At 46.5% G+C, this 22,313-nt stretch overlaps 3 protein-coding genes across 5 annotated transcripts in view; 1 reads left to right on the forward strand and 2 right to left on the reverse strand.

Moving 5' to 3' along the window:
* LOC135383183 (uncharacterized) overlaps positions 1–22,313 on the reverse strand; it is a 78,588-nt gene that overhangs the window by 39,065 nt on the left and 17,210 nt on the right. Inside the window, exon 1 of one of the 3 annotated variants that reach the window (XM_064612763.1) lies at positions 14,793–15,071. The exons of the other annotated variants lie outside the window; for them this stretch is intronic. Coding sequence (XP_064468833.1) covers positions 14,793–14,918 — 126 coding nt within the window. The 5' untranslated portion in view covers positions 14,919–15,071. Of the gene's footprint in view, positions 1–14,792; positions 15,072–22,313 lie in introns of those variants that run through there. 3 annotated transcript variants of the gene reach the window in all.
* LOC135386403 (uncharacterized) lies at positions 17,801–20,144 on the forward strand. Its single transcript, XM_064616317.1, has 5 exons — positions 17,801–17,994; positions 18,059–18,220; positions 18,577–18,766; positions 18,881–19,000; positions 19,087–20,144. The coding sequence occupies exons 1-5, from the start codon at positions 17,801–17,803 to the stop codon at positions 19,990–19,992; spliced, it is 1,572 nt and encodes a 523-aa protein (XP_064472387.1). The 3' UTR covers positions 19,993–20,144.
* On the reverse strand, positions 20,204–21,037 carry LOC135383182 (uncharacterized). Its single transcript, XM_064612760.1, has 3 exons — positions 20,848–21,037; positions 20,705–20,769; positions 20,204–20,619 (listed from the first exon to the last, which is right to left on the reverse strand). The coding sequence occupies exons 1-3, from the start codon at positions 20,888–20,890 to the stop codon at positions 20,236–20,238; spliced, it is 492 nt and encodes a 163-aa protein (XP_064468830.1). The 5' UTR covers positions 20,891–21,037; the 3' UTR covers positions 20,204–20,235.

A 22,313-nucleotide genomic window follows, 5' to 3' on the forward strand; every position in this document is an offset into this window, starting at 1 on the left:
GAGAGCTCTTGCAGCTTGGAAAGAGCAGGTGTTGTGAAAGGCTTCCGCTGTAGCGTTTCAATGTATGGCGTCAAGTACAACGGTGTGATTGCTGACGGAGACTCAAGCATGCACAGTGCCCTGATCTCCGCGTCTCCGTATTCCGCGATGTACATCAAAAAGACTGAGTGCAGTAACCACATATTACAGAACTTTATAATTACCACAGGAAGCTTCTCGTTGACAAATCTGTGTCTCCTGTGCCTGCAGCAACGCGAAGCATACTGAATAGTAAGTGAGGCGCCTCAGGTACGGCATAACAGCGGTCATACATTACAGATCGCAGCAGGTGGAGTTTCCGTCCAGTCAGAGTGTGAGACTTCTTAAGAGTGACATCCGGAATAGCCCGAGCCACGTTTTTGGTGAGCACCGTGCATGCACTGCATACTTCTGCGACGGGAGTAAATGCATAGAAAAGAACCACGTTCCTAACGTGAAAAGGTGCGGTGTCTACACCGAGGTCCTTGGAACACGCCGCCGTGTTGCAGCAAATGCACATAGCTTGCTGATGAATATGGACAACAATGCAGCAGTGCATCCTAATTCTATAATCACAAAGTTTGTTGGAGGAAAATGTATTAATTTATGCCAGAGACGGTCATATGGCTGCAGTTTTCTCCATGAACTCACCCAAAGGCTTTCATACCACTGTCGCGGCCACTGTGGCTTTGCTCATGACCACCATTGTCTCTCGAAGTAAAGCCACGAAGCATACCACTATGCACAAAGTGATGTACCACACAAGCCCTGGAAGGTACAGTGAGCAACTTCAAGAAAGCCCTAGCGCAGGAGAAGCAACGATAGCTGATGGGTCAATTCCCAATATGGTTGCTACAGGAAGTTCGCACAGCGCCTATAAACACTTTATCGAATTCGTTCGTAACAGCTATTGGCGAAGGTCAATAGACATTTTATATGCAATACACTTTTTTTTTATAAGAAAGTGAATCTTCAAGCACAAGATATCAGTGGTAGAACAGAAAATATTTGGTAGCAAATGCAAAACATTACGGCCGAACACCCAAACTTGTACTGTCGCTGCTTATGATATAATGTCGGATTTCACTGCGTAGTAGTAGTTGTTCAATCGTATCGGCACGTAAATCGCTAGCAGATATTATGTGGCATGTATTCTATTTTTCTGTAAAACCTCATTTCAATACCTAGTTTTATACACATTTTACTTGTCACCTGATCATTTGTGAACACAGCGGTGTACTTGCCAACGTTGAGCGCATACTCCTCCGCTGCCGGACCTATATCAACGAGAGGCGTACACTGCAGTCACAGCTTCCCACCCTTGGCTGCCGTCCCTTCAACTTGTCGACCATCTTCGGTCCTTGGGACACCGCGGCCCACTCCAGGGCGGCCTTACGTCATGTGGTTGACTTCTTTGAGGCGACAGGCCTAAAGGACTCATTATGACCCCTGCAGCGCCCTCGGACATTCCCACCATCACGATCACGTTCAGCATCGCCATCGCCACTTCGATCATTCCCGTCATCTCTCATCGTCATTACTCATCATTGTCACCACTCATATTAGACCCCCTAGCTATGGGGTAGCGTTCCACTCCTAGAAACCCCACTTCATCATCACAATATATATATGTTGTTGTTGTGAACACAGCGCGCTACAAAAAAACCTGAATCATCATCATTTGTGAACACACAAAGCGTTTAGGCACTACATTTTTGAGCAAATTTTGCGACACATCATGTGTTCTTTTTCGTTGCTTGAGAGTATGAAACGCATCTATATATGTAATATAGTAGCATGCGCCTGTGTCAAATATTCGTTTGAAATAATGTCATAAAGTATAAAGATAGACAGCTATTATTAGCACCTCTTTAATCCTTCACTATTATTAAATAACTTTGGGAACTGTGCGTTTAATATATGTTGTCAACCGACATCCTGTGCACAACACACGAGTAACGCATGAGTCAACGCATGAGTAAAGCAATATGCTGCCTACAGGCTGCCTATGCACAACACATGATAGACAGAACATAAATAAGAAACCAATATGTAGTCTGTATGTAGCCGATGCACAACACGCAACAGACAGAACACAAACTAGAAACCAATTTGTAGCCTATAGGCAGCCTATGCACGACACACAACAGACAGAACATAAATAAGAAACCAATATGTTGCCTGTATGCAGCCTATGCACAACACACAATAGACATAACATACATAAAAAGTCGATACACAGTCTTGAGAGTTTGTTTTGATAATTCGCAATAAAAAATAAATATCAATAAGAGGGCGATAGAATGCGTAGATAATACATATGATGCTAATAGAAAAACAACAATCATTTTTATAAGGGAAATCATTTGGCAACTGACAGTTTGGCTGACGGTTAAAATATTGTTGTAGAACTTCGCGTACACTAAGTCCCCATCTCGATGTGAGGGAACGCAGGGGACTCGTTGCAAGCACGATGGTGGATGGTCGGCGTCCGCGTCACATTGGTCACAGTTTTCGCAGTGGACTCGCGTGAGAAAATCCAGTGCACAACTGGTGATGCATGGTACCACGTTACAGAGTCATGTTGCTGTCAGGTTGTTTCGTTGTTACTGCCTGCCCTTGCTGCTCACCGATGGCAATTTCGACGCGACCCCCTTCCCGACGCCCCTTCACGCTGTACAATCCACCACAAGCAGTGTGCCGGCACTTTGCTGGTGAAGATAACTGCCGCGTCGTGTACAGCTTCAACCCTATCCTTTTTGAATTTGTGTACAAATATGAGCGTCGAAATTGTGGCGTCGGTGCAACGCAGTCGACAAGAGCACTGTCAACTACACGGAAACGCCAGTCACTGTTCAGGTGATCAGATGCCATCAAAGCTGAGAATGAACGCCATGCAAGATCGCAATAAGTGAGTACAATAGGTCAGTGATGGACTTTGCTATAGGTTATGCAATAGCATATTTGAAATCCATGTAGAAGGGTTCATGCACTGATAGACGACACATGCTGAAGCGCTCCTTAACGATATTTCACAAGAGGGAACAAATTTCGATCATTGAAATATATACCTTCAGCTAGACTTGTTCGCTGAATGGTCTAAACCAGTGGTTCTCAAGTTATGTTAGGGGAGGGAACCCGTAATCGTGCCAGCACCGCCTCAGGTAACCTACTTCTGAAAGTTGCTTTCTAGAAGGGGCCAGGCGGACTAGATACCCTACAAGTAAGTTTTAACTATAATTTATGTAAGTGTTTGTTGTTTCGTAACACGATGTCGGCTTCAGCTTTGTCGCATTGATTGCGTTATCTGAGAGTACTTATCCGCTACTAACCCATCGTGGATTACAACTAATTCTTGTAAAGCTGAAGTTTATGTTAGCGAGGGAGTAGCTCCAAAGTTTCTCCAAACTAGCTCCGAATTTCCAGGTGCTTGCCATGCATTTTTAACACAAGAGAAAATTAACAAGAGCCCCACGTGGTGATGGAATTGCTTGCCGTAGCCGCCACACGTGGTGCTGTTAGATTGTCGGCTGAGATAGCCAATCATGAGGATGTCTGCTGGCTCTACCGTTTACAACGAGGGTCTGCAGCGGCACTTTGGTCCAGCGATATGTATGGCAATCGCGATGACAACGACGATATCTGCAACACGGACGGATGCGGAGCCTGAACGAGGTTGAACGGGGGTAACCCAAAACACAGCAAACAATCCACACAAGTTCAAAATTTAGACGTTCATGAACCCAAGTCGCCACAGTTTGATACTGGTACAAGCGCGAGAAAGTGTCGTCTCTAGACTTGGCAAACTTTGACAACCGAGGCAAAGGCCCAAGTTACCTAACCAAGTCAACCAACGTCGCTTCATTTGTGTTGCTGCAGCGCATCAGCCGTACTAAGCGTAGCTGTTCTACCGACATCGAAAATACGGGAGGCATACACTGCCAGGGGCGGATCTAGCGGGGGTGGGGTCCAGGGGTCCGGAACCCCCTCCATTCCAGACTTGAACATAGGGTTCAATGGACCAATCCCAGCATCCACGTGGCACTTGCCCATAGCAGACCCCCCCCCCCCCCCTCCTCGGGGAAAATCCTAGATCCGCCCCTGTACACTGTGCTCAGTGATACCCTATTTTGAAAAACGGTCATTCTAAGACCACGCAGATATAGGCTTTCAAGTCATAACTTTGAGTTTTGTTATTGTTGATATTGAAATCTCGAATTTTAAACCCTCGCGTATAGTGGTATAGGCATCGAGAGCGCTTCCACTCTCGGCACTTCGCGAAACCTCAGGACAAGGCCCGCGGAACCCCGGATGAGAACCATTGCCCAAGCAGCACGCCAATATTGGTCCAATATTGAACCGATGTTGACTCCCAGGATTACCAATATTGGTCCAATATGGGCTGCAAATATGGCACCAATATGGGGAGCGCAACCAGGCTCCATGTTTCTATTTTTTATTTATTTAAACATACTGCAACCCCTTTAAGGGGTTATTGCAGGAGTGCATCAAAGAAGCATTCACAGGAGAATTGGCGGACAGAACTATCCAGAACGTTCCAGTCTTCAACGCAACGAGGAAAAGAGCCATACTTAAAAACGTCAACACGGGTACAAATGGGGACAGTATTTAGCTGAAGAGAGCTTCTGAGTGCGGATGTTCCAGCGTATGATAAATATTTACTAAAAGGAATTTTTACTTTACCATTAATAATAGAATGAAATGTTCTAATGCGAAGAGCACGCCGTCGAACCTTTAGTGGAGTAATGTCAAGTTCACGAAGTGCTGCACTTGGTGAAAACCATGGATCGTAACGCGATAATATAAAACGTACTGCCTTATTCTGGACCGAGTCAAGTTCAGCAATATCAGACTTACTGTATGGGTCCCACACTTCGCATGCACATTCCAGGGCCGGGCGTATTATCGTTTTGTATGCAAGTAACCAAATTTCAGGTGTAGCAAATTTTAATGTCCTCCTCAAATAGCCAACCGTCTTTAGCCCTTTGGAACACATCATTTCTATATGTGTGACCAGGACAATTTGGGGTTAAGGATAACTCCCAGATATTTGTAACTGTCGACCGATGCTATAACCGAATGGTCAATTTTATAGTCAAAAAGGAGCGGAGAATAACGGTGTGTAAATGTCATTTTGGTACATTTTCCGAAGGTAATGAGCATGCCCCACTTGTTGCACCACGCAGTGATTCTATCTAAAGACTCTTGGAGTAATAATTGATCACTATGTGAAGTCAGCCTTTATAGATGACGCAGTCATCTTCGTAAAGCCTTATCTCCACTGGAACATCTGTAGCAATATCATTAACAAACACTGAAAACAGCAGCAGTCCCAACACAGACCCTTGTGGGATCTTGTGCCAAAGATCACGTGGGCATCTGCGGAAGTACACTGGTTATAAGAAACACTCTGTGATCGACATGAAAGGTAATCCTTAATCCATGATACAATTTTCGAGTTCTTCAGCAAGGACTGCAATTTTAAGAGTAGTTTACTGTGGCATACAAGGTCAAACGCCTTGCTAAAATCAATGAATGCAACATCTGTTTGTGTGTTCCTATTAATGCCAGATGACAGGCTGTGGAGAAACTCTATAACCTGCGTAACAGTGGAGTACCCACGCCGAAAACCGTGCTGATACTCAAACAACAAAGAGTGGGACTCCAAAAAATCGGTTATATGGTTACATAATACATGTCCAAATACTTTGCAGGCGGTAGACGTTAATGAAATTGGACGATAATTCTGCACAAGCTGCTTGTTGCCTGATTTAAAAATAGGCACAACAATAGCTTTCTTCCATATATCAGGCACCTGCTGAGAATGATCCGACTTATTGAATGTTATTTCTAAGTATTTGGACATCCACTATGCATATCTAGCCAAGAAGACGTTTGAGATTGTGTCGGGACCACTACTCTTCTTAGTATCAAGTTTCAATAGCTGTTTGAAAATGCCAGAAGCAGAGAAATGCAGATTGTTTATCGGAGGAACCTCATCGGCTAGAACGAAGTCTGTACCGCCCTCGTCATGTGAACCAGATACGGAAGAAAAGTAACCGTTAAAGTGGTTGGAAATGATCGAATCATCAGAGGAAATATCTCCACAGATTATAAAAGAGTGCACATTAGATTCTTTAGGACGAATTGTGCGCCAAAACTTCCTTGGATTTGTCTTCCGAAAATTAGAGAGTGAGACATTGTAATAATAATGCTTAGTAGCTTGCACCTTCGTTTTAGGTGACTGCTTAAGAGAATTAAACAAAGCATGTGAATAGTGTGATGATAAGTGGCGGGCACGTAAACGTCTTATTCTATTTAATCGACGCCTGAGGTGCAAAATGTCACGCGTTATCCACAGATTATTGTCGTTACATTTTTTAAACTTCGTTGGAACAAAAACAAACTAACACATGTTGATACCAAACTTCGTAGAGCCTCATACAAGGTATTGACGTCAGCTGACTCACTGAGCCGAACAAAGTCTTCCGATGCAAATGATAGTTCCTCAATAATAGCGGTGTCATTGGCCGACGTATAATAGAAAATCTGAGAAACCCTGTAAGTGGATATGGGAACACCAATATTCAAGTGAACGCTTGCGTTTAAGTGATCAGAAAGCCCTTCAGTAACGTTACAGTTGTAACCAAGACGAGCAACAGTGGAACTAAGAAAGATTAAATCTAAGATTGATTATGTGTCACGTTGGATACGCGTAGGACTATTAACAACCAGGATCAAATCGAGACTAGTGGCGAAGTCAATTAAGGATTGACCGAGGGCAACATGTCTCCCGCGTGTTATTAAGGTGTTCCAACATACGAAGGGTAAGATAAAGTCACCCATTAGAATTAGTTTGTGATGCGACAGATGATTTCTATATTTGTTGTCTAGAAGTCCGGGGAAGATGTCTGTGGTTGAGCCAGGAGGACGGTACAAACATGCCACGATAAAGCATTGCCGATACAGCTGAACTTCACACCAAACTAACTCGATACCCGCTAAGGTAGGAAGAACCGTGATCTGGAACTCGTTCTTAATCAACAAAGCGACACCACCTCCGCGAGAGGACCTGTCGTTTCGAATTGCACAGAGGCTACTAGGAACAAATTCACTATCAAGAATAGAGTCCGATAACCAGGTCTCGATGATTGCAACGATGACAGGTGCGTTGCTGTAGATACGATGTCGTAGTTCTAGGGCTTTATTTACTTTGATTCTGACGTTTACATTTACAAGGCACAAGGGATGGGCACACTCAAGTCAATTACTCTGCTGTTGTGCATTTCGCTTAGTGCTTAGAAGAACACGTTCATTACGTACATCGTTCCACTTGTAACAGTCACCATTAACAAAAAGCATATCGAACCGTAGTTTGACGTTATCTCCACGTTCTCTCTCTTCACTAGCGCTAAGCCACAACTTTGATCGAATATCTCGGATTCGCCATAAAAAATCTTCCTTCACTTGTAAGGAACTCCCCTTCAACTTCCGAGAGTTACGAAGTATACAAGGGTGGTTCCATAAGCTTCCGGCCCGAGGTAGAAAATGCGCGCAAATTTGAAAATGAGATTAAGGACGCGTGGCGTCATCTGTTGGAGGGCCGGAGCACCACCCTCAACCCTCTCCATGCTTTTGTCGGTTGGAGAGCGGCATTTCAAACAGCTAGGGTGCACTCTTCAGTTAAAATAGAAAAAATCGAGTACCGCGCTGTGATAAAATTCTTGACAAAAGAGAGACTTTGACCTAAAAGAATTAAAACGCGACTGGACAGCGTGTACAGGGAAGCCTCTCCGTCGTACACAACGGTAAAAGACTGGGCTAAGCAGTTTCGACTGGCGCGAGAGTCCATTGAAGATGGTCCACTCGATGGTCGTCCAGTGGAAGTGGTGACACAAGAAAATGTGTCTCTTGTTGAGGAGGAAGTGCTGAGCGACAGGCGTCTGAAGGTGAAGGAAATCTCAGAAAGGCTGGGGCTTTCCAAAACAAACGTTTTTCGCATCACCGGCGAGGGCCTTCACATGAAAAAGGTCAGTGCGAGATGGATGCCACGACTTCTCTCGTCAGTTCAAAAGCAACAGCGCGTCGTCTGTGCCAAAGATTTTTTTGAGCTCTGTCAATAGAACGAGGAAGAATATTGAAGTCAACTGTCACAGGGGATGAGACTATGGTGCTCTACTATGATCCCCCTTCGAAAAAGGAGTCGATGGAATGGCGCAAACCAGGAGAAGCACCCCCAAGAAAAGGTCACACAATCCACAAAGAAGATCATGACAACAATATTTTGGGATAGCCACGGGATCCTCCTCATCGACTTGATGGAGAGGACATCAAGAGGAACACCACAGTGAATGCGACTTACTATGCTTCACTCCTGCACCGACTGCGAGACACCATCAAGGAAAAGAGGCGCGGCAGGTTGAGTCGAGGTGTCCGGTTGCTCCAGGACAATGCCCCTGTCCACACGGCTTCTGTTGCCAAGGCTGCACTGAAGGAGTCCGGCTTCAAAGAAATACACCGCCCACCCTACAGTCCAGACTTGGCACCGAGTGACTACTTCCTGAAGAGGGATCTCAGAGGACGGAGATTTCAAAACGATAGTGAGGTGCAAGAGGCAGTTTTCCAGCATTTTGCGGACAAAAGTTCGGGCTATTTTTTCAAGGGTATAAGAATGCTGTTTGAAAGGTGTCAAAAGTGCATCGAAGTTTAAGGTCAGCTATGCCGATATCCCAAATAGTCGAAACTGTTGTCATATTCTGAAAGCCCACATCTAGCTCTCCCCAAAATGCACCTTCATTCGCTCAGTTCGGTACAGTACCATGTCAAAAAAATAGATAATTCATTCCGAAACACACATGGGCGCAGCCATTTTTATGACCTAGATGCACCCGAACGGGCGTTGTGACGTGTACGCGCCTTCCTACTTGTCAGTGGATTCCAGCTACGGCTTCTCGCGGGTTCACGTATCTGTGCTTGAAGATGGCGGACAGCTAGGTTCCACCGTTCCGCGATAAGTAAACAGCGCAGCAGCTGCGAACTCATTCGCGAACCAACCTCTGTGCGATGTTGTGACTGGAATTCGTCGTTTGTGTTTTGTGAGTACGTACAATTTGTATCAGGTCGTGTCTGCGTTAGCCCCTTTACAGCACTTGCCCATTGTAGAGACTGACGTTTCGACAGCCGTTTTAGCAAGAAAATGTCGACAGCGTTTTATTCTTGCAGGAAAAAATTATGCAATGTATTTGAGAAACCGCATACTGCTATGGGACAAGTTTTACGTATGATTTACCAATGTGCAACACCGTCGACGATGGTATATAACGACGAGAGACGTAAAACGAAATACAAATCACATTTTAAACTTTTTGTGGGATTCTGTACATTTTCCAGGAGCTTTCTTTGAACCACACACTCCCATGTCACGCTGCGTTGTGTGGCACGCCACAAACTACTCCATTTTATGTCTAACATCTGGATATTGTTTGTAATGAGCACCGTATCACAAAAGCATGCACACGAAAGCTCCAGAAGCCATGTGGTTGCACACTATGCAGACGCAAAAGGAGTACCAGGGCACATATTGCCACTTAGAAATGGTGTTTTTAGAAATGTGGGATCTGAAGAGTTAGGGCATAGCATAGATTCTAGAAATCAGGTGCACCTTATCCTTCTGTAGAGTGTTGTTTCAATTCACAATTCAGCCCATGGGGTGTAAAAGTGTTAGAGGCAATTATGTGACTTGTCGTCCTGGGTGACATCACTGGCCAGCCTCGGAATTAATTCCGTGCTCAGGAATTATTGTACAAATCACTTTGTATTTAATATTTATCATGTAGGACATGATCAGCAATATGTAAGTTGCAACCCTGTCTGCAGCATTCTCAATTGCCTCTTACCTGTACAGTTAGAGACATCATGTGAGCACTACAACAGGCAGCTTTTTAGGTCGCTCTTTTCGTGTTTTTCTATGGACTTTTCTTTTTTTTTCTGTTTTTGCAATAGCAAGCATGGCCATAGTGAAACACAAGCAGCCAAGGACAGGATGAGACATCTACAATGCGCCTGCTAGCTCTCAACTGATATATTTATTAGCAGACTCTGGAATATACACATATATGCTGCTACGCAAATGATAACTTAACCAATAGAATAACAGACAAGAAAAAAGGGTTATATATCTCCCCCTCTCCTCATTCTATTTCACAGGCAGCCCTAGTATACTTCTGAGTGTGCCCGTGCGTCTCCTTTGAGATAACGTATCTCGGACAGAAGCAAATCCTACAGCGGACTGCTTACACATGCAACTGTCTTGGATTTCTCTAACCACTTGTTGTTTAACCGCTGCCTTGAGCTCTGTGTTCTGGAAATTTAGGCAGCATCCAGAGTCCCTGCAATGTGTTACCATGTTTCTCGAGGGCATCAAAAGTCTGTCCTTGGCTGCCTCTGTTTCACTATGGCTCTTAGATAGAAACTACCCCATTTCAACACAGTAGGAAACACAGATTTGTAAATAGCATCTGTTGATTGCACTGTACATACCCCCCATATAAAGGATCATAGTGGATACTACATCTTGTGCGATAATGTCAGGAACACAAAAAAGCTAGATTTGAAACCACTCTTACGTCGTAGTAGTAGTATTTGGGTGAATCTACGCAATTCCTGTCCTGCAAATAATTTAAACCACATGTTTCATCTGCCAGCGTGATGATCCTCTGAAAAGCAATTCACACATGGCCGGAACTACCGGTTCTGAAACCTATCCCAGACATGTGTAGCCATCAGGGAGGATACCCGAAGGCTGCGGTGAAAAAGACAAACACAGACGGGCTATGTTCTCACTGTGTGTCAGCTGCTCTGGCTACTAAGAAGAACATGTTCCAAATTAATATAACATGGCTTGACATGATACGCCGGCGAAAGCTAACCAAAAAATTATTAGTTAAATGTACAATACACAAACACTTGCCATAACATGACACTTTCCTTCCTGCATTCATGCGCTACCATTCAACCCACATAAAGAGTGTACTGAATTTTTTTATAGCATTACAGGCTCGTTTGACAGAACTTGAACAAGATTACATAGCACAGGATAAAGGTAGAGTGAACATAATGTGCAGAAAAAATGGCTAGGAAGCAAGCGAGCTGGTGAAGATGATGCATGATGTAAAACCCCGAGACTAGGGAACACAAAGGGACATGTTTGTGACTGTCCCTTCGTGTTCCCTAGTCTTGGGGTTTTACATCATGCATAATGTGCAGCTTTCCATTCATGCTTAATGGCTTAATTCCAAGCGACGCCGTGCCAAAAAATATTCATATGCTTTGTTTCCGGCTTAGCAATAACATAGCAGCTGTTCGAGTGGATCGCAGTGGATATTCTGTTGAGCAGACCACAGAATAACGGCGCGCTTTATTCTGTTGACCAGACCATAAGATTAGTGGTGGCAAAATGCGCAATAATGATGCGTCGTGGCATAGTGGTTAGCATCCCCGGCTGGTAATCAGAGAGTGTGGGTTCGATTCCCGGTGGACTCACTTTTTTTTTTTCCTTCGCTCCGTGTACCCTTTTATCTCAGGCGCAACATTTGAGTCTTTTTTTTTTTAGCTATACAGTGAATGTGGACAATATCATGTGGGCATGTTTGGTCTAGCGCGCAGAAACAAAAGAAAAGCGCTGAATTTTTGCTACGAATAAGGTTAGGTTAGGGCCACAACGCCTTTCTTACGTTCTACATAGAATTAGGTTAGGTAAGGTTGGGTCAGGTTAGGTATGGTTAGGCTAGATCAGATGCAGTATGGCTTGGCATTTCTCCACACTTGAGGCGGACGCCACATGGTCTACAGCTTCGACAGCTAGCACAGAAAAAGAAAAATTGCTGAATTTTTTTCTAGAAATTAGGTTAGGTTAGGGCCACAATGCCTTTCTTACGTTCTAGAATTAGGTTAGGTATGGTTAGGTTTAAGTAATGCATGGCATTTTTCCACACTTGAGGCAGATGCCGCATGGACTGGTCCACAGAATAAAACGGGCGCCTATCCTGTGGTCTGGTCCACAGAATAAAGAATAAAGCGCGCCGTTATTCTGTGGTCTGGTCAACAGAATATCCGATGCGTTCGCTTATGTACGATGCACAGAGGACGAAACGAAAGAAGCCAAGCGGCCAAGCCAAAGACAGATAAACCGACAGCAGTGACGTCGGTGCGCCAGTGCGCAGGGTTTGCAGACGGTCTGACGGGCGGGCTTGAGAACTAAAAAAATGTTTCCTAAAAACTACGAACAGTTGGACCAAGACAGTTCGCACACATGCTCAGTATTCGCTAACGAACACACAGCGCGAGTATCGCTCAGTTATGCGGCACTTCAAAATCGGCATATCTGACCTTTAAGTGTGACTATGTCGAAAAGTGATACACTTGTTTCGTCTCTATGACTATTACAAGTTGGTCAGGCCGGAAACTTATGGAACCACCCTCAATTTTCTCACGGTAGTCCCCTAACTTAAGAATAACAGGTCGTGTATTACCGGCTCTTTTCCTGCCTAGTCTGTGGCAACGCCCAATGGTGCTGACATTTAGATCGAGTTTGTCCTTGAACAACTGGTTAACACTTGAAGAGTCGATTGAAGTTGATCTTGAAGTTGTCGATTCGTCGTCAGCCTCTGCCATACCAAAAACCAGCAGATTCACACAGAACCAGTAACCGCCCCTGGACAGCCGACAAGGGTCCGAGCATCCGCAGCCTAAAGTGAACATCGATTGAACGCCTCCAGGACGCGTTAGATGGGATGCTCCAATGAGTATACATCAGCAGACGTCCCACGTATATTAACATGTGGACACCGTGCGCACCCCATCCGCAGTGTGTCCACAAAAAGCCGTTTGAGCACTCCTTTTCGCTCTTCACACCCCAGCTCGTTCTTCTCTCCCTGTCTGTCGTCTGACTGCGTCGCCGCCAAAGGAGAAATCTGCGCAGAAGGCTTGTTTTTTCCGCAACACGCAGAAGAGAGAGTCATGTGATGCCATAGCCCGTTGTGCGAATGATTTTAAACGCCGCTGGAGACGCTGGAGAAACATGGCGGCGTCTGCAATGCCTCGGAGCAATACGGTAATTTTCAACGCGAACAGCACCAGTACAACTCTAATTTTTTGAAGAGTTAGGTGCATATGCCTTGTAGGTAACGGATTCTCCATCGGGGGCCACTATCTATGACCCAAATGCAGGTAAACGGCCGTGGTGCCTTTGTTTCCTAACGCTCGCGTTTAAGACTCATTTGTTCTTCAAGTCGCTTTAGCCCACCGGCAATCGATCCCAAATGCAATCGATCCTAGCTGAGCTTGTAACATAGGCATATTAGCATTGCGTGCTACTTTTATTTTGTTGTTCACTCACTGTGTTCTTGATGATCTTTCAGGAATAACGGGCTATACCGCTTAGCATCGGTCATTCATTGCTACGTGCGTCTCAGCGTCTTCCAGAGAGTATGGGGTGTTTTCTCTATGAGCAGTCTTGGAATTATTTACTGTCTTATGCGTTATAGGTAAGAATGTTAGGTAAACGAGAAGTACGGCCAAACACTGGTATGCGTATGCGCCATAGGCAGAGACCGATGATGCCTGATTATTTCTGTTGTTTTTATCAGTGTGCCTCGGTGGAAGAACTTGCCCAGTGAGTTCCAGAGGCCGGAAGACACAGAAAGGAACAATATCAAGACACCGGTAGCCATTCATAAGACGTGAAGGAGTGTGAGGATACAGTTGCGTCGGTTTCATGCAAGATGCCAACTAATTATACGGCGAGTAACATGGATGTTTTTTTTTCTTCTTGTCTTCATAACGTGGTGATATGGTGATCACGATCTGTATGAACTGGAATGATCTGGATATGGCACCTTGTCACGTGCTTTCATTATTTGTACTGCTTATGTGCCGGCAGGCATGTACGAATGCACATGTAAATAAAGTCCACATAGAAATAAAGTATTTTGGGAGCACACTTGCGTCCTTCTGTTTATCTCATGATTAAAATTACAATATTTCCAGAGCCGCGCGATACCTATAGGGTCAGAATAGAGATCCTCCACAGGTCCCTCGAAGATCCGCATCAGCGGTCCTACGACGTCCATTTCGCATAATTTTCTCTTGATCAGCACGGTAGTACGGGCGTAGTTGAAACGTAACCGGGAGCGAATGTGTACGTTCGTGAGACGTACCCAACATCCACAACCCGACGTTTGCTGGATGTTGATGGGCGGTTAACGGTTCTGTGGATTGTTTCGCCTTTGTCTGTTCTCCAAATCGTCTACAGCTAATTCTAAGCTACCAATATTTTTGTGAGTATCGCTCATGTTATCGTGGTACTTCTTAATCTCGTTAACAAGGCTGCTGGAGTTTGAAGCGAAATTCTCCAGTTCCCTTAGTCTGTTGTCAAAATTGACTAGTTTTGTGTGAATAGAGGCTTGGTTTACTTTCAGATCGTTAATAGACGAAGGCCAGCGCTTCTGGCCATCCAATAACTCCTTCAATAGGTCGTGTACATTATCATCTAGACCAGCCTCATCAGCTCGAGGATCATTCTTCCCGCTCCCCTTAGGGCCAGGGTTTTCCTCGACATCCCCAGCCAACAGTAACAGAATGGAAAAATTATAACGACACTCGAGCAGACAGGATACAATCACAGGTGGGCCAGGCAGCAGTACTAAAAATCGATCATCCGATGTATAACATTTTGACTGAGTGTGAACATTTACCTGTAAGATAAGACAGAAGTGCGTGAACTGCATGCTCTCACTGCCGCCTAAAGGCCCTCTGAAACTGTAGCACTGAGGTTGCGTTTTAAATGGTCGTAGATGGCGTTGCACGAAGCAGTTCCACATGTCTTGAACTGGTTGATATCAGCGGCGCAATCAGAAAAGTTTAGTTGCAAGCAGTTGTTTTGTCTATGAAGAAGACCAGGGCACTCCGTACTCGACGATAACAACAGCTGTAAGATAAGACAGAAGTGCGTGAACTGCATGCTCTCTCTGTCTCCTAAAAGCCCACTGAAACTGTAGCACTCAGGTTGGCGTTTTAAATGGTCGTAGATGGCATTGCATGAAACAGTTCCACATGCCTTGAACTGGTTGATATCAGCGGCGCAATCAGAAAAGTTTTGTTGCAAGCAGTTGTTTTGTCTATGAAGAAGACCAGGACAGCCCGTACTCGACGATAACAACAGCTGTAAGATAAGACAGATGTGCGTGAAGTGCATGCTCTCACTGCCGGCTAAAGGCCCACTCATATTGGACCAATATGGGCGCCTTTGTTGGCAAGCCCATTTAGCCCATATTCCGCCAATATTTCCGTGATAACGCCAACAGTGAGTCCGCGTAATAATAAAGCAATTGCAATAAAGCAATCTCTCAGGCAATTGATCCGAGAGGTGGTCCTGGTAGAAGTACGAGCTCTCCTCCGCCCAGAAGAAACCGGATCTCCTTTGGCCTCCATCGGGGCGATGATCAAGGAGTAGGTGCAGCAGGCACTCCAAGCGCCGTCACCCGTCGCCGAGGTACCGAAGCCCGCCAACCTACGCCGCCGCACTACGACAGCCACCAGCGGCAGCGCGGTACGGCAACAGCTGGGCGCATTCGCGACCCGCCCAACCTGCACCACTCAGCTACCCGCCACGCGCGCAAGGAACTCGCAAGACAGACGTATGGCGAACGTCAGACTTCAGGCCGCTTTGCTACCACTGTGGCGAAGCCAATCACGCCGACCGCCGTTGCCCGTACTGGCGACTGGCTCTACCCAAATTTTCACCCGACGCCCCCCGCCCTCAGCGCGGTAGTCGCCCCGCCGCAATTGAAGACTATCTACGGCAGCAGAATGCTTCTGCTGGCTCACGACGCGACCTGTCCACGAGCGTCTCCCACCGCAGCAGGTCTCCAGGAAGAGCACGTTCACCGGCACCGGCAAGACGACCTGTGTGGCGCAGCCCTAACTGGGAAAAGTGAAGACTGCAGCTCCGGGAGGTGAAGCTGCGGACCGACGAAAAGTTACAATTCCTCCAACTCGACGAACAGCAACGCAGCACCGCCGCGACGCTTGAAAAATTACCAATAACCTGCAAATACTCATCGACGGCCATGAGACGACTGCGTTAATCGATACCGGCGACGACGACTCTGTTATAAATGCTACGTTGCCTAAGAAGCTTCGCAACGTGCAAACGAAGTGGGATGAGCCTGACATCAGGACTGCTGGTGGACACGTCGTAACACCGACTGGCCGATGCACAGCAGTCATACAAGTGCGTGACATCCAGTACGTCGTCAGCTTCGCCGTCCTGCCGAACTGCCCACGTGACGTCATCCTCGGAATGGACTTTCTACTAGAAAATGAAGCGTTCATCGACTTCACCAACGGAGTAATTTCCTTAGAGACGCCAGAAGGGGAAGACGACGATAATGCGTGGCTGACACGTATAAGCCCGGAGTAGCGCACAAATACGCATGTGGCAGCTATAGCAAGTCAGCGGGTCAACCTTGCTCCCTTGTCATCACGTATTATTGCTGCTGTGAGTGACACAGCCCCGAATGGCTCTCTGTTGGAAGGAAACATTCATCTCCTCCTACAACGCGGCATCGGGATAGCAAGAGGAATTGTGCCTGTCAGAGACGGAAAAATGTAGCTACTGATTACGAACTTTAGCCAGGAACAGCAGCATCTCACAAGTGGCACAAAAATAGCTGTCCTTGCGGACTATTATCTCATCACAAGTATTTGTCTCCTGGACAGTGCACGTACCGACTGCGCCCCAGAACACCACGACCGCCCGTTCGACGTAAACACTCAACTAACTGGCGGCGCAGAAGCCCACCCTTCTGCAAGTACTACAGGCTTTCAGTGACTGTTTCGCTACTTCGTCCAAAGTGCGACCGACGACGGTAGGAAAGCATCACATCGTAGTCGACGAAGACATCCGGCCGATTCATCGTATGCCGTATCGGGTGTCACCTAAAGAGCGAGAAGCCGTCCGAGCACAAGTAGAAGAAATGCTGGACAACGACATTATCCAGCCGTCGACCAGTCCGTAGGCGTCGCAGGTAGTACTCGTGAAGAAAAAGGATGTAACAGCCAGGTTCTACGTCGACTACCGAAAACTCAACGAGGTCACGAAGAAGGACGTTTACCCGTTACCACGCATCGACGACGCACTCGATCGTCTCCAAAATGCGAAGTTCTTCTCCTCCATGGACCTCAGGACGGGGTACTGGCAAGTGGAAGTCGACGAACGCGATCGTGAAAAAACGGCCTTCGTTACTCCGGATGGGCTTTACGAATTCAAGGTTATGCCGTTCGGCCTCTGCACAGCTCCAGCTACGTTTCAGCGAGTCATGGACATCGTACTGGCTGGGTTAAAATGGCAAACCTGCCTCGTGTACCTCGACGACGTCGTCGTCTTCGCAATAACATTCGGGGAACACGAAGAACGGCTGAAACAAGTTCTCGAGGCCATCAGAGCTGCGGGACTATCGCTAAAACCTGAAAAATGTCGGTTCGCCTACCAAGAACTCTTGTTTTTCGGCCATCTCGTAAGCGGCGACGGCATAGGGGCGATCGGCTGGAGTTTGGGAGAGGCGCATCAGCGCCAATTTCTCCCCTGGCGGCGGGGGCTAAAACGTCGTGCCCGTGTGAGGAGGCGCTTGGACAGCAGAGTAGAGAGGGTTGCGTGGTGTTTGAGCTTTGAACTTCAAGGACCTTTTCGATCTGTTGCGTCATGGACTGCGAAGACGAAAACCTGGCGCCGAAGAGACGAAAGCCCGGAACCGTTTACTGTTGTGTTGTTAACTGTCACAACAATGTTGACAGCGCGAAGCGCGTGGACACGCCGATAACGTTCCATTCGTTTCCCGGCAAATGGTACGAGACGGCGCGGAGAGAAGCCTGGATAACGGCAGTTCGTCGCAAGGAGTAAGCTTACGATTCAGGGGTTACTTATTTTATACTAAATTGTTTTGCATCGTGTGCCTTCCAGTCCGGACGGTTCGCCTTGGCAACCGACGAAGAAGACGAGAATCTGCAGCGCGCACTTCGTTGACAACTGCGTCAGTAATATCGAGGGCCATCCTTCCTATGTGCCAACGATTTTCCCGCCAGTGTACCGGAAGAAAGCCCCCGATGCGGGAAGACACAAAAGGTAACGTGAGCGATTAGCACGTAGTAACGTTAGAGATTACACAAAAATCATCAAAGCAGCAGCCTGTATGCAAGTTTGCCCGAGCTCTCAATGGAGCTCCCGAGACGGTGCAGAGCGTGTTCGTTGAAATGCATGGTGAAAAAGAAGAGAAGTGAAGAAGAAGTGAAGAGAGACGAGGTCCGTCCTCGTCTCTCTTCGCGTCGTTTTTCACAATGGAGCTCCCGTCTTTAGCGACGCTGCCCAATAAAAAATCATTGATAGACGAGACAACTGCAAGAGCTTGGCTGTTCGCTTAACATGACACAAACAAAACGACCACAAAAGCAAGTTTAAGCAGCAGTGCTGTAAAATTTCAGGTGGATGCAACGGAAACACAATGCGGTGCACAGTCTGCAAAAAACCTGTCAAGGCATGTTAACAACAGACACACCGGAGCCCTCTGCCCTGCCCGATGAGCATGACCAAGAACGGAGCGAGGACGAACAGCTCGACATACTAGCAGATATTGCTTCAGCTGCCCCAAGGCTACCGACATACAGAGATGTGGTGAGTGCCTTCATATCCATCTTAGCCCACTGTAGTGATAACAAAAATCGTACATGTGCTGTGCAAATTATTTGAGTGAGGCATATAGAAATTTTGTTCAAATATTTCTTCTAGGGTACAGAAACTGAAAGCTCGTCCCATGCTGGCTCACTTAAGATGATGTTGTCCGTAACTGACGGGGTGAATGCCATGTGCCAGGTCAACCACTTCGACCACGTTGAACAAGTTGAACAAGTACGTGCAGATAAATCAAAAGATAATTGTCTCAAAATACAGCTTGTAATGGCCTTCTGTGCCTTTACTACAATATATGATCTTTCTCTTGTACTGAGCAATCATGGAGGAGACAATGTGGATTTCAAGGTTTCGCTACTCTGCAGAAGTCTGAGCAAGCTCTCCAAGACCTGTGTAATGTGACCCTGGCCGTGTTCACAGTTCTCCTCAATCTTCTTCCAGAGCAACGGTACCGGTCATCTGACGTCACTCGTGAGGACAGACTTGTGCTGTTCTTGATGAAGCTTAAGTTAGGAGTAAGCCTCAGAGCCTTTGCAACATTATTCGGGATCTCAAGATCGACTGCAAGCCGCGTGTTTCATGTAACACTTGACTATCTTTCTGTTAAGCTACAGGATTGGGTGTTTGTACCTCCACGCCATTGCATACGAGAAGCAATGCCTGAATGTTTCAAGCGCCAGTATCCTGACTGTACCTTTGTCATAGATTGTACCGAGGTCAGGACAGAAGCACCTTCACAGCCAGAGCAGCAGCACGAGCTGTACTCGCACTACAAAGGAACGTATACGCTCAAGTGGCTCGTAGCCATAACCCCAGATGGAATGGTGGCATTTATTTCACCTGCATATGGTGGGAGGTGTTCAGACTCTGAAATTACACGTCACTCTGGTTTCTTGACACTTCTCAAGCCTAATGATGTTGTATTAAGCGACAAGGGGTTCCCCTCTATAAGGACAAGTGTGTCTGACCAAGGTGCTGTGCTCGTCATGCCACCTTTTAATCTTGGGGGAGGGCAGTTATCAGTTGGAGACATGACAGCTACATTTGCTATTGCTCAAGTAAGGATCCACGTCGAGAGGGCAATTCAGAGGCTCAAGCAGTTCAATATTCTTAATAACCGTGTGCCACTTTCTCTCATACCAGAGATGTCGAAAGTAATGCGTGTGTGCAGTGCACTTGTCAACCTACAAACTCCCATAATAAGATCCTAGGATACTGCTATGCTGTATGAGAGATGAACTTTAATGTCCTTGAAGGTACTATGTAATTACCATTAACATGTTATTATCTTAGACTCATTAGTGTTTGTAGAATGATGTGATCCGTTGTCCATGTTCATGCACAGCAATAAACAATATATTTAGTCAAATCCGCCTTCTGATTTAGTCAAATCCGCCTGCACACCACACATGTAGCCACAAGTGTATTTACTTTATTTTCATGATTACATGCTCCTAAGAAAGTTCATTTATGAGATACGTAAAATAAAAATATTCCAATTTTGCAATTAGCTCAGACAGGAAGCTGTCATCTCTTGCAACGATTACGGTCACACTCTGCTTAGGACTGTACACAAAGAGGATGGCCTTTGATAGGTTGAGGATGTACAATTGCACTTGAATTTGCGTGTTGTACGCATGGCTCTTCTTCAGTGTCACTTGCCCATCCTCGAGCTCCAGGTACTCGACAGAGGACTTTCCAGTGTCGTCCACAATCGCAGTGTTTCGGCATCTGTGTGGACACTTGATCTCGGTGACCATGATGTCGTCCCCCACCTTCACAAGCCCGTCTGGGCTGCAACAAAGCCATGGCTGCGTGCACATTACAACAAGGCCAGTCTGAAACAAATGATTGCAGTTTGAATTAAAACAGTGCAGAGATAGAATTGAATCTCATGGCGAATGTAAAATGAAGTTCACAAACCTCAGCGATCTGCGCAGCAAGCTGTTCTTGCAGTAACTGCCGTGCACGTGCTTCAGTTGCTATACCTTCAAATATTTATGACACATTAGGCGCACAGAGATAAAATGTAACACATGTGGTAATCATGAATATTCTGACAATACCGTATTTCATCCCTGCACTGCAGAACGTGGTCCTTGATGCCATCCTCACGGCCAGCTCCTTGAACTTGCCCCTTCGTGTCCTAATGGGATGGGCGGTAGAGCTCGATATCCGGAGTCTGCGCTCCTCGTGCCACCTGTGCTTTCAAAGAGAGAATGCAATATGACACTTTCAAACAGACGTTCCTATAGCGCCTACCTGGAATTATGGGCCTGTCCCTTTGTTTCCAGTGCCAAGCAGAGCGGATCAGTTCTCAAGCATACAGATTGTCGGTAGAGGCCTTTTGCAGCATCACTTAGCGTCGCTAAGAAGTCGCGTGGCATTAGTGAAAACCTCTTCCGTCCAGTGGATGTCCCCGTTCGCATGAGGCTTTCAACTGGCTGCACTTCCATGTAGTGCCATGTTGCTCTCCTGTGGCCCATGCTTTGCAGCAGGTCGGTGACATGTTCCCTGTCCACCTTCTCTGCAACGTCCTCGACGAGATCTTGCAGAACATCTCTGCACACCCTCTCAGTTTCTGTTCTTTTCATCAGCACCAGCATGCGGGCAAGCGTGCTGTTTTCGGTGCCCATGCCATATGAATCCAGCAGCATCTGTGGAGGGGCTGGCTGCGCACTGTCAGGGCATGTTTGTGAACCACCTGCAAAAGTTGGTTGGTTGGTTGAGTTTAGAACGAAGGCGTTTGTTTGCAACGTTAAAAGCATCCCCTCTGACCAACACAGAAACAGAAGTGCAATCAAACCTGGGAATATCTCATCTACTGTTTTGGTTTCGCCCCTGATCGGCTTGCTTGATGGCTTGCCCCACTGTTGAGGCCTGCTCGTGCAGGACTCTTCACGGAATTCGTTTATGAACGCACAAACGGCAGCGGTATGCTTACACTTGCCGATCACCCCGGCTTTGCAGGTACACGCAGCAGATATGAGGAACCGGGTACGGCTGTCCAGCTGGGGGAAGAATTCCTCACAGCATTGTAACCTCCTCCGCACGAACACAAGTTTCATGCACGCGACGGTGAATTGTAATGGCTAAACGCAGTCACCACGCCTAGAGCCACTAACGTCGCCACTCTACGTTTCACATGCACAAAACACATGCATCACATGCACAAAACAGCTCGTACATTTTACACAAAACTGTGCCCAGGTGCTTACCTGTATTGTGATATCATAAACGAGGCTGTCCTTGACTTGGGAGACGCATTTGGCAAGGATGCTCACATCCATGTCACCGCAGACACGCTCCTCAACCGCAAATACGTGTTTGACCAGCCGTCTACCTTTTCGCACGTTGCCCTCCGTGAAGTGGCCACCCTCCTTTATCTTTCCGAATCCATGAAAGAAACGCAGCATGTCGAAAGTGACAGGCAACAAACTGATACCGAGCACAACAACGCAGCTGACACACTAATGAAGGGTCGCACACGGGCCCTTAGTTACGACGGTGCCGTGGGTGGCGCTGAAGGCAA

This window comes from Ornithodoros turicata, chromosome 2, assembly GCF_037126465.1.
Source record: "Ornithodoros turicata isolate Travis chromosome 2, ASM3712646v1, whole genome shotgun sequence".
Lineage (NCBI taxonomy): Eukaryota > Metazoa > Arthropoda > Arachnida > Ixodida > Argasidae > Ornithodoros > Ornithodoros turicata.